At 36.2% G+C, this 15,486-nt stretch overlaps 1 protein-coding gene across 1 annotated transcript in view; it reads left to right on the top strand.

Moving 5' to 3' along the window:
- Nucleotides 1-15,462, top strand: part of LOC147571312 (EF-hand calcium-binding domain-containing protein 13-like) — a 28,501-nt gene extending 13,039 nt beyond the window's left edge. Inside the window, exons 4-15 of the mRNA XM_086696438.1 lie at nt 5,482-5,535; nt 6,948-7,052; nt 7,746-7,799; nt 8,566-8,670; nt 9,271-9,324; nt 9,988-10,092; nt 10,665-10,718; nt 11,064-11,168; nt 12,606-12,659; nt 13,240-13,344; nt 14,158-14,211; nt 15,329-15,462. Of these exons, the coding sequence (XP_086552564.1) occupies nt 5,482-5,535; nt 6,948-7,052; nt 7,746-7,799; nt 8,566-8,670; nt 9,271-9,324; nt 9,988-10,092; nt 10,665-10,718; nt 11,064-11,168; nt 12,606-12,659; nt 13,240-13,344; nt 14,158-14,211; nt 15,329-15,462 (983 nt within the window). The remainder of the gene's footprint in view (nt 1-5,481; nt 5,536-6,947; nt 7,053-7,745; nt 7,800-8,565; nt 8,671-9,270; nt 9,325-9,987; nt 10,093-10,664; nt 10,719-11,063; nt 11,169-12,605; nt 12,660-13,239; nt 13,345-14,157; nt 14,212-15,328) is intronic.
- Nucleotides 15,463-15,486: the final 24 nt, after the last annotated feature.

Raw genomic sequence — 15,486 nt, forward strand, 5'->3', positions numbered from 1 at the left:
GAAGAAGGGCATTATATAATAATTACAGGGTCTATCCATCAGGAAGAGCTAACAATTATAAATGTCTATGCGCCGAATACAGGAGCCCCCAAATATATAAAACAATTACTCATAAACATAAGCAACCTTATTGATAAGAATGTGGTAATTGCAGGGGACTTTAACACTCCATTTACAGAAATGGATAGATCATCTAGACACACGGTCAATAAAGAAACAAGGGTCCTGAATGATACATTGGATCAGATGGACTTGACAGATATATTTGGAACTCTGCATCCCAAAGCAACAGAATATACTTTCTTCTCGAGTGCACATGGAACATTCTCCAAGGTAGATCACATACTGGGTCACAAAACAGCCCTTCATAAGTATACAAGAATTGAGATCATACCATGCATACTTTCAGACCACAATGCTATGAAGCTTGAAATCAACCGCAGGAAAAAGTCTGGAAAACCTCCGAAAGTATGGAGGTTAAAGAACACCCTACTAAAGAATGAATGGGTCAACCAGGCAATTAGAGAAGAAATTAAAAAATATATGGAAACAAGTGAAAATGAAAATACAACAATCCAAATGCTTTGGGATGCAGCGAAGGCAGTCCTGAGAGGAAAATACATTGCAATCCAGGCCTATCTCAAGAAACAAGAAAAATCCTAAATACAAAATCTAACGGCACACCTAAAGGAAATAGAAGCAGAACAGCAAAGGCAGCCTAAACCCAGCAGAAGAAGAGAAATAATAAAGATCAGAGCAGAAATAAACAGTATAGAATCTAAAAAAACTGTAGAGCAGATCAACGAAACCAAGAGTTGGTTTTTTGAAAAAATAAACAAAATCGATAAACCTCTAGCCAGGCTTCTCAAAAAGAAAAGGGAGATGACCCAAATAGATAAAATCATGAATGAAAATGGAATTATTACAACCAATCCCTCAGAGATACAAGCAATTATCAGGGAATACTATGAAAAATTATATGCCAACAAACTGGACAACCTAGAAGAAATGGACAAATTCCTAAACACCCACACGCTTCCAAAACTCATATATACCCTCATATCCCATTGTATATATACCCCACATTTTCTTTATGTGTCCCTCCATCAATGGATGCTTAGGTTTCTTCCATGTCTTTGCTATTATAAATTATGCTATAATGGATGTGAAGATGTAGTTATCTCTTCAAGACAGTGATTTTGTTTACTTTGGATATATACCCAAATCATAATTTCTGGATCATATGTAGTTCCATTTTTAATTTTTTGAGGAACCTTCATACTCTTCACGTTGGCTGCACCAATTTACACTTTCACCAGCAGTGCACGAGGCTTCCCTTTCTCCCACATCCTTACCAGTACTTTCTATCTCTTGTCTTTTTGATGATAGCCATTCTAACAGGTGTGAGGTGATACGTCATTGTGGTTTTGATTTACATTTCCCTGATGATTAGCGAGGATGAGCCACCTTTTAATGGACCCGTTGGCCCTTTGAATATCTTCCTTGGAAAAATGTCTTTTCAGATATTTCACCCATTTTTAAATTGTGTTATTTGGTTTCTTTGTTATTGAGGTATATGAGTTCCTTATATAGTTTGGATATTAACCTCTTATAAGATACATGGTTTGTAAATATTTTCTTCCATTACATAGGCTGTCTTTTCATTTTGTTGATTCTTTTTTTATTATTATTATTCTCAAGTTAGTGAACATACAGTGTAGTCTTAGCTTCAAGAGTAGAACCCAGAGATTCATCTCTTACATATGACACCCAGTGCTCATCCTGAAAAGTGCCCTCCTTAGTGCCTGTCACCCATTTACCTCCCCTCCAAACCTCATCAACCTCAGTTTGTTCTCTGTATTTAAGGGTCTCTTATGGTTATTTTGCCATGCAGAGAAGCTTTTCAGTTTGATGTAGCCCTACTTATTTATTTTTTATATTGTTGCTTGTGCTTTGTAGGAGTCACATCCAAAAAATCATTGCCAAGAGCAACATCAAAGAGGTTTTTTCTCCGTTTCCCTTGGGAGTTTTATGTACGCTTTCAGGCCTTACATTTAATTCTTTAATTCATTTTGAGTTGATTTTTGTGAACAGTATAAGACAGGGGTCTAATCTCACTCTTTGTCATGTAAATATCCAATTTTCCTAACACCATTTAATGAAGACACTCTTTTCTCCATTGAGTATTCTAGGCTTGCTTGAATATTGTTGGCTTCTGTGTCAAATAGAAGTTGGCCATATATGTATGAGTTTGTATCTAAGCCCTTGATTCTCTTTCATTGGTCCAAGTGTGTGTTTTTATGCCAGTGCCATACTGTTTTGATTACTATAGCTTTATAATACAGTTTGAAGTAAAAAATTGTGATCCTCCAGCTTTACCCTTCTTTTGAGGATTGGTTTAGCTTTTGTGGTTCCAAATGAATTTTAGGATTATGTTTTATGTATGTGTAAAAAATGCCATTGGAATCTTAAGAATTACACTGAATCTATAGATGGCATTGCCTTAGTGTGGACATTTTAAGGTTAATAATTCTTCTAATCTATGAACACAGGATATCTTTCTATTTGTGTCTCTTCCAAATTTACTCCTAAGTACTTTATAGTTTGTGATGCTGTTGTAAGTGAGATTATTTTCTTCATTTCTTTTTCTGATAATTCATTGTTAGTATATAGAAACACCATTGATTTTTGTATGTTGATTTTGTATCCTGCATCTTTACTGAATTCATTCATTAAATTTAACAAGTTATTATTTTTTTTTGGTTGAGTCTTTAGGATTTTCTATACTTAAAATAATGTCATCTGCAAATAGACACACTTTTACTTCTTTCTTTCTTTCTTTCTTTCTTTCTTTCTTTCTTTCTTTCTTTCTTTCTTTCTTTCTTTCTTTCTTTCTGATTCTGGTGACTTTTATTTCTTTTCTTGCCTAATTGTTCTAGCTAACACTTCTAGTACTATACTGAATAGGAGTGGTAAGAGTGAGCACTTGTCTTATTTCTGATTATAGAGGAAAAGCTTTCAACCTTTCACTGTTAGAATATGATGTTAAGTATTGAGTATTGTCATACATGGCCTTTATTATGTTGAGATTCTTTCCTTCTATACCTAATTTAGTGACAGCTTTTATCATGAATGATGTTGAATTTTGTCGTATGCTTTTTCTGCATCAATTGAGATGATCATGTGATTTTTATCTTTCATTCTATTAATGCAGTATGTCACATTTATGGATTTGCACATGGTGAAATATCTTTGCATCCTAGGGATGAATCCCACTTAATCATGCTATATGATCCTTTTAATGTGCTATTGAATTGGTTTGCTAGAATTTTGTTGAGAATTTTTGCATTTATATTCGTCAGGGACATTGGCCTATAGTTTTAATTTTTTTGTAGTATCTTTGTCTGGCTTTGGTATCAGGGTAAATGCTACCTTGTAAATGAGTTTGGCAGTGTTCCCTCCTCTTAAATTTTTTGGGAAGAATTTGAGAAGGATTGGTGTTAACTCTTCATTAAATGGTAAAAATTCAGCAATAAAACCATTTGTCCTGGACTTTTGGGGAAGAAGATTTTGATTATTGACTCAATATCCTTACTTGTTTTTGGTCTCTTCAGATTTTCTGTTTCTTCATGATTCAATCTCAGTAGGTTGTATGTTTCTAGGAATAACTTATCCGTTTCTTCTAGGTTGTCAATTTTGGGGTCTCTGCTCAGGCACCATTATAACCAGATCTGTAGGATGGACTATGCAACTTCCCAGGTGTTCTGGTTAGGCTTCTTGGTCAGATAAGGCTGGAAGCTATATTCATCCCTGGTCAGGGCTTTGAATTTCCTTCCCAGCCCAGTCTCTATATCATAGGCTCCTTTGCTGATAAGGCTTATTGGCTGGGTACCTGAGTCGGGCAGGAGTATCCATCAGTATCCCTGGCCAGATAGTGCCACTAGCTCAGTTCTGCAGAGAGACAGAGCCAATGAGTGGGCTCTTCACTCAGGCGCTGCTGTAAGAGGGGCTGTAGGGTAATCTACACAGTCTCTGGGATGGTCTCAATAGGTTTTCTGGTCAGGCAGGACAGAGGACTATCTATACTCAGCAATAGGCAGGAGCCATGAATTTGCTTCCTCATCTGGATGGGGTGATCGAAGAGGTTCCCAGGCCAGAAAGGCTTATTGGCTGGGGACCCAACTCAAGCAGAATGGTTCCCTGGCCAGAGGGACCACCATTTTGGCTCTGCAGATGGGCAAAACCACTGTGTCAGATATCTACTCAGGCACTGCTGCTAGGAGAAACAATCTGCCAAGATCCAAGTGCTGGTTAACGTAAGCCATGTTTCCCTTCTCCATCTCATTCTGATCTCAAATGGTTAAGACCCACGGATACCTCCCCCCCAATACCTATGGGACAGGACCCAGGTGGGCCTTCCAGGAAGCAACCCACAACTCTGGAGGAGCTGGATGTCTACCTTGGGCTCTCTTTTTCCCACCAGAGAAACCATAGCTCTGGGAAGCCCTCTCAGTGCAGCACTATACTAGCCTGGGAGAGGGCAGTGCAGTCAGAGCATAGCTGATTGTCTTACCCTTCTAATGTGGTCCTTCTCAGTCTCTGTGGTTTCAGGGAGATTCACAGCCTCACAACCATACCCTGGGATTTTCACAATGGTGTCTTGTCTGTGGATACTTGCAAGATGGTCTTTTTGTGAGGGGGACTGAAGTCAGGAAAAACTTATGTCACCATCTTGATGACATCACTCTCTATATATTTCAATATAAATGTAATTTTGTAATAATAAAATTAATTATAATTTAAAGTTAAAGAAAATTAAAATAAAATGCAAATTGGTCCATATCATTCTTGAACTTATAACCAACCACTCAATGATTCTATATAACCTAGTAGATAAAGGCTAAGCTTCTTAAAATTACTTACAAATCCCTTAATAATCTGAGTCCAACCTTCCTCTCTTGTATGAACTTTCCTTTCCCAAATCCATACTTTATTCTTCTGCAGTGCTGAACCGACTATAGTTCTCCATGCACTGCATATGTATATGTTGTATATGTTGTACCCAGGTGTGGTTTTACTTTATATTTCTCAGCCTCTCTTCCATGTAGAAGACTCTTTCTATGCATTCCCCTTTCCTTTAGTTAAAATCTGATATTTTAACTTGCCAGGCACTACATACTCTATGATGTATTCATTTAACACTCTAGTTTGAATTAGTGGTTCCTATATGAGCTATGGCACTCATGGCTCACAGCAGTACCTGAAGTGCTACCAGAGAGCTGATAAATACCAATGATCCAGAAACACTGGAAAAATAGATCAGCTTAAATCCTTGAAATTCAGAGATTTAATATAAGTGTGTATAAAATTATGATATTAATGGAATTTATCTGGAATTTTCCATCAACGTATGTCCTTTGTATATGTTTTTTGGAGCTCATGACATTGATTACATGTCTCAATTGTCCCTTCTCTTCATAGCTAATGGAAAAGTTGATCTGAATAAAGTGACGGATGGCGTGAAAGCTGTCACAGGTGATTGAGAAGTTAATGTAAACATAGGATCCTAATTTTTACAGAACTGTTTTTCTTCATGCCTTAATTGCTAGGCTAATTCTATCATTTTTACCTCCTATTTGTTTAAGGTTTTCATAACCAGTAGCCCAGAAATTGGAGAATTTTCTGATGTATTCTTCACGAATACACTTCATTTTCCTTATTTTAAGACAGCCAAAATGTACAATAAAAGGTGAAATGGATCTTTGGAAAAGTCCCTGGTAATTACTTAAAGGAGAGGTGATACATTCTTCATGTCAATAGAATTATGAAGATAAGCCATCTGCAGCTTGAAAATTGACAAAAGAGATCTATAATACCCACTTTGTGTCATTGTCATTTTGAGTATGTTAGTCCAAGCCTCCCAAGAAGCAAAAGCCGGGGCAGGGTTAAACATGCCAGGACATTATTAGGGGAAATGCCTGCGTAAGAGAAAATAAGGAGGATGCCTGAAAGGCTGGGAGGCTGTCAGACTGCAGGGCAAATCTGTCACCAGGTGAAGGAAAGAGGAAGAAATGTTTGGGCGGAAGCATCCTAGATTGTCATGCAGTCTGAGGAGGGCCTGGCAAAAGTGCTTTCAAGAATCCTCTGGTTAGAATCACCATCCTGTATCTTCCAGGAACAGGGCTCCCCTAGTATCTTGGCTGCACTTGTGATTGGCCAGTGCCAATGATACATATGGCATTAGTGCAAAAAAACACAGGTTACTTTCAAAGCAGAAGGTGGGGCCCTTGGTTAATTATGTTCTCCATAGTTGGAACTCCTGTGGATACATTCTCATGACCACCGTTGAGAGTGCCATCTCTCTCTCTCTTGTTTTTTTATTAAGTATAATTTATTGTCAAATTGGTTTCCATACAACACCCAGTGCTCATCCCAACAGGTGCCCTCCTCGATGCCCATCACCCACTTTCCCCTCTCCCCTACCCCCGATCACCCCTCAGTATTGTTCTCAGTATTTAAGAGTGACAGTGCCATCTCTTATTAGCCTTTAGAAAGCTGGGGCACCTGGGTGGCTCAATCGGTTAAGCGTCTGACTTCAGCTCAGGTCACGATCTCACGGTCCGTGAGTTGGAGCCCTGCGTCGGGCTCTGGGCTGATGGCTCAGAGCCTGGAGCCTGCTTCTGATTCTGTGTCTCCCTCTCTCTCTGCCCCTCCCCCATTCATGCTCTGTCTCTCTCTGTCTCAAAAATAAATAAACTTATTTTAAAAAAGGCAATTATGTTTCCATAAATGACATTATCTCCATGTATTTGGGCAGAGCTCAGTGATCATTACTTTCCCCAGCTCATAATCCTATTGTTTTAGCATCCTAATTTAGTTTAATTATTTGCAATAATTTGATTGTACTTAAATTCCATGTATGTCATTGTTTTAATCTTTTTATTAAGGAGAAAATGTTGATGTCAATAGCGTTAAAGCTGTTCTGGGAAACATGGGGATCGAGCTCAAAGGTAAAGAATGCTTGGAGCTGGTGAAAACTCTTCCTTTTAAGGGTAAGCATTTTAAATATTGATGTATTCAAAGAGAGGTTTTTTTTTAAGTTTATTTATTCATATTGAGAGGGTGAGAACATGTGTGAGTTAGGGAGGAGCAGAGAGAGAGGGAGAGCGAAAGATTCCCGAGCAGGCTCCGCACTGTCAGCACAGAGCCGGACTCAGAGCTCGATCTCACAACCCGTGAGATATGACCTGAGCCAAAACCAAGAGTTGGATGCTTAATTAACTGCACCACCCAGCTGTCCCCAAAAAGAAGTTTTAGATTTCTGTGTCTGCGAGAAGCTCTAAAATTATCTCCATTTCCTAAGTTCTAGAAAATAGAAAATCCATTTCAAAAAAAATTTTTTTTAGAATGTCCACTTATACCTGAAATGAATCCCTAAGTGGTTTTACTTTTAGATTAGGAAGCAGCATTTCCATTACGATGGGTCTTTTTATCAATAGTGAAAAACAAACAAGGAAAAAACAAAGGTTAAACTGGGATTTGTGAAAGAAGAAAGGATTAATAATTGGAAGTGAATAAAGGCAGGATTGGGAAGAAGAACAGAGGTGTGCATGATGTGCTAAATTTCACCCGATTTTCTCTCAAATTTTATTAAAATAAGAGAAAACTCTTGAAAAGTCATTTTTCCTAATTTCTCTGTGATTTTCCACATTTCTCTGTGACTTAAATTCTGCCTTTTCTTATAGATGATGACAAGATCTTTCAAAACAGGTTGCTAGAAGTTGTGATGTCTCTAAAAGGTACGTGAGGAGCATAATGAGAGTGCAGACCAATATGGGATCCTTGCTTTTATACTGTTTCCAAGGTGTTAGTGGTTGCTGCTATACTGATCATATATACTGACTGCAAATTTATGCTCCCACTGAAGATCAAGCTTCACGTTAGCTGCTGATCTTTTACTTTATATCTAGGAAGAAAGCCTTCTACTTTCTCAAGATTCTTCCAAACTTTTCAAGAGAAAAAATACCAGATTTCAAGTTTGCATAGCAAACTGTGACAGACAAGATTAGCACTGATTCAGGGAATTTAATCAGCTGCAGATAAATACTAAACTGGGAATTCAGTCATCAAAACTTACTGTTTAGAAGTAAAAAATGTTTGCCTCCAGAACTAGAATTCACTTAGCATTTATTCAATGGTATTTAAAACTTTGTATTTTATAGTCTGATCCCCAAGACAAATCTCACGAGAAGTGACCTTCGTTCTAATGTCATAGTTGACTTTCTCTATAGGCATAATAAGGTCCTTAGTCTCTTGTTCTAAAATTGGTGTGTTTTTTTTTTTCACATTTTAGAACAAGGATTATTAACCTTACTACTAAGGGGGGTCTGTGAATAGGCTTTAGAGAATATATGACCCCCCCCCCCCCCTCCCGAAATGATATGTAATCTTTGTGAACACTAGCATATAGCTCATGCAATTCACAACAGGGCATGTGTCTCTAAAAGCTTTATGAACCTCTTTTTTGAAGTTACATAATTTTCTTCATGGACTCTCTTTCCTTAGATGGGAAAGTCAATGTCAACGACTTGAACGCAATACTGGATAATATGGGAATCAAGCTCTCAGATAAGGAACTTGAGGCTCTGACTCAAAATCTCCCTGGTGATGGTGAGCAAGTTTCCAGATACCATAGTTCCATGTTGGGAGAGCTTGGACAATAAAGGTTGCGAGGGAAAGGGCCCTTAGGAATGGTAATCTACACTGATAGTAGGAAGCTATAAGTACGGGCAAAGCATGTAAACAGCATATAAGCAGCCAGCTACCAAGTCACCGTGAAAACATTGCCCTTTGTATGAATGTCTTTTATGTTCTTTACCCATATTATGGTCACTAGAGGACAGTCTTCCACATTTTAAAAAGAAACATGCAGGCCACTTAGATGACGGTACTTCTGAATTTCTTCCCATTACTAATGCGTATAGCTTTGAAATGGTAGAGAACTATAAGTAAAATTAATATTTTTGAAATGGCATGTTTTTATGTTTAGGCTTTTCTTTCTAGTATTAATGAAGACAATGAAAACTGAATAAATTAATAGCCTAGAAAGATATTCTTCAGTAAATAGTTCTTAAGTAAGCATATATAAAGTACTTAAGATAATGCCTGGCACATAGTAAGTTAGGATTTATTATATTTATTCCCACATTGTTTTTCACGATATTTCATGAGTCTTTTATATCTCATTATGACTTTAATTTTCTTTTGCAGTTGATAGGAGGACTTCTCCTAAAACACCGATGAAGGAACTGCAAACTTTTACAGGTAAATGAGAAGTTGATGTAAATCTAGGGTTTCGGTCCTTTATAATAGTTTTTTTTCAGTGGTATTTCTGGTATCTTATAAATTCTGATGTTTTATTTTTAAATATATGAATCCTGGATTGACATTAGGAAAGTTTCTACACTAGGATACAAGACTATATGTCAATTTTAAATCCTAAGTTTTCTGTTACTTGTGCAAGTAACATGCTTTGGGTCACAAATGTTTAAATGAAAAATATCTAGAAATGTATAGAAAATGGCATGGTGAAGCTTAGAAATGATCAAGATAATGTATTCCTGATATCATCAATAATTCTTACCAAAGCAAATGTTTTTGAAGAATAATTTATATACGAATCTGCGTTATCTTAATTCACTCATCAGATTTTATTCTGAAAGTTGTTTTTTTCCAGCTTTAGGAAAAAAGGTCTTTAATTTATAATAAATGTGGTATTTTATTACCATAAGATACCATAAGATATGCTCCTAAAGATATGCTTTATTACCATAAGATATGCTCAACGGTTCTGCAATTGAGAACATCTTCGCCTAACACCTCATCTTGATATTAGGATATCATTAAACTTCATAGAACATATTTTACAACTTGATAGAATACCAGAGTTCCAAAAGCTTATATGTCTATTGTTCCCTCTCTTAAAAGATGAGAAGGTCGATTCTAATGACCTGAAAATTTTCCTGGGAAGCCTGGGGATTGAGCTCACAGATCAGGAAAAAGAGAAGCTACTGAAAACACTGCCAATTGACGGTGAGATTGATAGAGGTGTCATGGAGGTCTTTTGTTGGTCTTTAGGTCTGTGTAAATATTTCCAACTTTGTTTCTATTTATTTTTCTCCAAAAGTATAAAAGAAAAAATATTAAATTGAGTTTTAAGTATATAGAAACCTGTTACTGTCGCTTAGAATTTATATTGGAAGTTAAATAACCCTTTAGACAAGAGTTGACATTAACAGCTAAACATATTGTTACCTATCAAGCTACTAATTTGTTCATATCATGAGAAGAGAAAAAAAAAGAAAGATTGGAGATCCATGACAAAAAAATAAAGATGGGAAGCAGAAATTTAAAAGCACAGGGAAGCTATACTCATGTTTGAGCAAGGAGACTTCCTCAGGTACTGGAATAAAGAAGTTTGTCACAAGGAGAGAGGTTTTTGTTTCCAAACTTCATTATATTAGATGAAATAAACTAAAAATTAGAGACAACTCTTCTTAAAATGTTATTTTTGAAATTATTTATTTAAATTATTATTTATTTCACACCATTTTTGTGATTTCATGTTAATTTCCCCATTGCATGAATTATGGCTTTTCTTACAGCTGCTGGAAAGGTATATCACAACAGGTTGCTAAAGGGTGTGAAATCTCTCAATGGTGAGTAAGACCCAATTAAAAGTCATACTGTCTGACATTCCCCAACTTGACACTTTTATTCCAATTATGAATTCTGGCTCCTCACTTTGGTATCATTCCTTATTTATGATTCTTGCAGTCTACCCACATTTTAACTGATAACAGCGTATATTTTATCTTGTAGGAAGTTCCATATGGAACTTGCATTTTTTTTCAACTCTGTACACCCCTTCTCCATGCACGAAAAAATCACTTCACCTTAAACAAACAAACATAATAAGTAAATAAATAGAAAGTTGATATGCATGCAGAATTTTGGCATAATACACTTTTTTTTTCATGTTCCTACCTTCTGTCTTTCCTAAGGGGGAAAGGTTCATGTAAATAACCTGGACAACACCCTTAAAAAATTGGGACTTGAGCTCACGGAAGAGGAACTTGCAAAGCTGTCCAAAAATCTACAAGTTGATGGTGAACACTACAGATGTCCTCAGGCCATTTTTTAATTTTTCCTTTATATCTGATAGGTTTGAAAATAGATTTAATTGACAGATACATGTTAGAAAGTTTGGAGGAGAGCCCAATTTTATTTTTTTTACTTAAGTCTTTAATTTTAATTCCAATATAGTTAACATAGAAAATTATATTATTTCAGGTATACAATATATCAACAATTCTATATATATGTGATAAGTATACTCTTTAGTCCCCATCACCTGTTTCACCCATTCCCCCACCCACCTCCCCTCTGGTAACTACCAGTTTGTTCTCTATAGTTAAGAGTCTACTTCTTGGTTTGTCTCTCTCTTCTTTTTTTTTTTTCTTTGTTTACTCATTTTGTTTCTTAAATTTCACATATGAGTGAAATAGTATAGTATTTGTCTTTAACATTTCTCTTAGCATTATACTCTTTAGCTCCATCCATGTTGTTGCAAATGGCAAGATTCCATTCTTTTTTAAGGCTGAATAATACTCCATCACACACACGCACACGCACGCGCGCGCGCACATGCACACATGCACACACACACACACATATGTGCTACGTCTTTATCCATTCATCTATTGATGGACACTTGGAGGAGAGCCCAATTTTAAAGTCAGAATAAATCTTGGATCTTCATTACAATTAACCTAAAACAGCATCATCTTTCCGTAAATATACCAAAAACTGCAGAGGGTGCTGTCAGGACTCTAATAGCCTAAATAATAAGAAAGCAAAATAATAGGGATATGAAAATCTATTTATAGAGAAGTCAAGCCATTCTTCTATCTATCCTTCTGTCTAATGAAATCTTCACTCGAAAATGTGTTCAAAGATTTTTATCATAGTGCATGAGACCTTCAAGCTCCATCTGCCTGTGTGGACATATCTTCTCTCATTTTTCTAACTGTTCAAGCCATGTTGAGCTGCTTGTAGTTTCACATGCATAGCATGATGTCCCTGGACATTTTTCTCAACTTCTCCTCCATGTGAAGTCTCTTCCATCCTTCCATATTTCATATCAACTGCTCTGATACATTAATGTAGTTCACACACATCTCCTGCAGGAAGCAATCTTAGAACATACCAAGCTGGATTAGTGGTCCCTTCCTCAGCTGTTTGTTGGTACATGAAGTAAAGTTACCAGAATACCTGGCCAACTCCAATAGTATCTTCAGCTATGGCTTATAATGGCATCCAAAATACTAGGAAGAGCACACTTTTCCTGACCCAGTTTCTAGTATACAAGAGACCTTTGTATTAATGGAGATCATCTTAACTCCCTGAGATCCAGGCATTTTCTAAATGGTCTCAGGTAAAATGAAGATGTAAGGAATTTTTAATGGAATTGTTTCCTTAAAATATATGCCTTAAATTTGTCTTCTGGGCTTCTGACATTATTTTCATTGTGCCTTTTCTTGTAGCTAATGGAATGGTTGGTCTGAAAGAGGTGATGGATGGAGTAAAAGCTACTACAGGTAAGAGAGAAATTATGAATCGAAAACATTTAGTATTTATAGTAATTATATTGCATCATTATTGCTCAATTGCCATATTAGTTATGGCATTTATTTGTTCATTAAATTACTAGCAACTCATTTGTTTTCTGGTATATTTTTTATTTGTATATTTTGCTCTTCTCTTTTTTAGAATGGCCAAACTCTGTACTAGTGAAATAATATATGAAGTAAAATTTTGATAAAGACTACAGATAACTGACAAAAAATGAGACTAACAGATCTTACCTTATTTTATACATTTATTTGAATAAGTAATTTATAATATTCCAATTGAATAGCAGATACATAATGTAAATCTCACAGGGTTCAGAGTTGCCTTGCCATTGTCATTGTGACTGTGACTTCTTTTATTAGCACTTAGAGATCAAATTCTTTTTCTGTGAAAGTCATCGTCAGTATATCTGGAGAGGTCTCATTGGCCTATGCTCTTTATTCTGTACCGATTTAATCTACATAGCCATAGATTAATTTTCCCTGTTTGGAGTCATTAGATGATCCTTTAAATTCGTATATATGTAATGATGTCTATTTTTTTAAGGAAGGGAGGTTGATGTCAAAGATGTGAAAGCTATTCTGAAAAACATGGGAATAGAGTTCACAGATAAGGAACGTTTGAAGCTGCTGAAAAATCTGCCTTTCAACGGTAGGCATTTATATACTGATGTGACCTTAAAGTCTTCTTTGAAGCTTTTAAAGATTTTTTAATTTAAATTCCAGTTAGTTAACATACAGTGTAATACTAGTTTCGGGTGTACAATTTGGTGATTCAACACATCCACACATCACCCTGTGCTCATCACAAGTGCCCTCCTTCATCCCCATCACCTGTGTCACCCTTCCCTCGCCATCTTCCCCTCTGGTGACCATCAGTTTGTTCCCTATAGTTAGGAGTCTGTTTCTTGTTTTGCCTGGCTTTTTTACCCCGTGTTTGTTTTGTCTCCTCTTAAGCTTTTTTTTTTTTAGAAACTCAAACTATCCCCATTTGCTAAGATGCAACAGTAAATAAACAAACAAATACCAAACAAAATAATTTAAATGTTCACTCATTCTAGAGGGAAATTTCCATCTATGCAGTTTAACTCTCTGTTTTGGAATAATCATCCCCATGATGCTGACTCATGCCATCAAGGGGACTACATTTCTGAGGCTACCCTTACCTTTTTAGATACGTATAGGCAATTGTGGGAAGCAACCAAGGGAAAGAAGTGGTGTTAGACTAGAAGGGGATAAAAGGTCAGAGGTGATATTTTCCAAAAAAGCTGTGTATGTTATAGAGTGCCTTCTATGCTAAATTTTAGATAGACTTGCCATATTATAAACTTTCCCTAATTTTCTCTCAAACTTTATTTTAATGAGGGAAGTTTCTAGGGCAAATCATGAAAATCTCAGTTTTACTAAAGTTTTAGTGAATAGCCACATCATTTCTCTATGACCTTAATTGTGTTCTTTTTTATAGATGAAAACAAGGTCTTTAAGAACAGGTTGCCAGATGGTGTAAAGTCCCTTAAAGGTGAGTGAGAAACATAATAAGAATACAAATGAATATGAGATCTTCATTTTATACTGTTTCCAAGATGTGAATTTGAATGCTGCCATCTGTCATATGTACTGATTGCAAATGTATGCTTTTTTGGACCTCAATCTTTATTTTAGCAGTTGAATCTGATGTTCTGTCTTGGAAGTAAAGCACCACACTTTCTTGTCATTTTCGAAATTTTCAGGAAGAGAAATATCAAATTTCATGTTTACATGGGAAAAAATATAAATGATGAGCAGTGATCCAGAGAACGTAATAAATAGAAAAAACTAAATTGGCAGTTCATTCATCAAAAGTCAACCTACTATTGTTTAGAACTAAATAATGTTTGCCTCCAGTACCAGAATTCCCTAAGCATTCACTGAACACCATTTTCTCAACCAGATTTTTTTTTTTTAATTCATTAAGAAAATCGAGGCTGGCAAGAGTGATAGCCCTCAGCTTTACATCTTCAATCCCTCCCTATTCAGGTATCTTTAAGCACACCCATGTTAGTATAAAGGATGAGTGAGAAGTCCCTCTTCCTCCTCAAAGCTTACCAGGATGCCCTTGACTCCACTGTCTCCCGTATCTTTTAAGACCTTGCCCCACTGGCCATTTTCAACCTCTTCAGCCCATTCACATGTTCCACATACACCATCCTATAAAATAAGCAAACTAGAACTCTCCACACCCCTTTTTGGCCACAACTCAATCTCTTTCTTCCCTTTTTCATCCATTTCTTGAGAGACTTTTCTGTACTCTGAGCCCATATTTCTGTACCTTATTCTCAAACTAATTTCAGTATTAAATGCCATTTAAAACCTTGTGTTTCTGTAGGCTGGTCCCCAAGACAAGTCTCAAGGGAAGTAGCCATAGTTCTAAATTTGTAATTGACTGCTTAGAATATTTTGTCTCTGTGCTAAAATTGTTGAACATTAATTTATTTTTTTCACTTTAGAGCAAACATTTTCTGTTTGGTCCGAAGCAAATTTTGTGAATAATGATCTACTGCTTAAGAAATTCACAATGGGATATGTGTATCAAAAAAGTGTAAGAAATTCTCTTTTGAAGTCATTTAATATTCCTTATGGACCGTCACTTTTCTTAGGTGGGAAGGTCAATATGAACAACCTGGGCACTGTTCTGAACAACCTGGGGATAAAGCTTGCAGATACGGAACTTAAAGATCTGGCTGAAAACATACATGTTGGTGATAAGCATATTATCATATATACTAGTTAACCCCGGAGAGAGGTTAGTTACAAG

Source organism: Puma concolor, unplaced genomic scaffold (genome assembly GCF_028749965.1).
Source record: "Puma concolor isolate L17-30 unplaced genomic scaffold, mPumCon1.1.hap2 unalloc_scaffold_30, whole genome shotgun sequence".
NCBI classification, from domain to species: domain Eukaryota; kingdom Metazoa; phylum Chordata; class Mammalia; order Carnivora; family Felidae; genus Puma; species Puma concolor.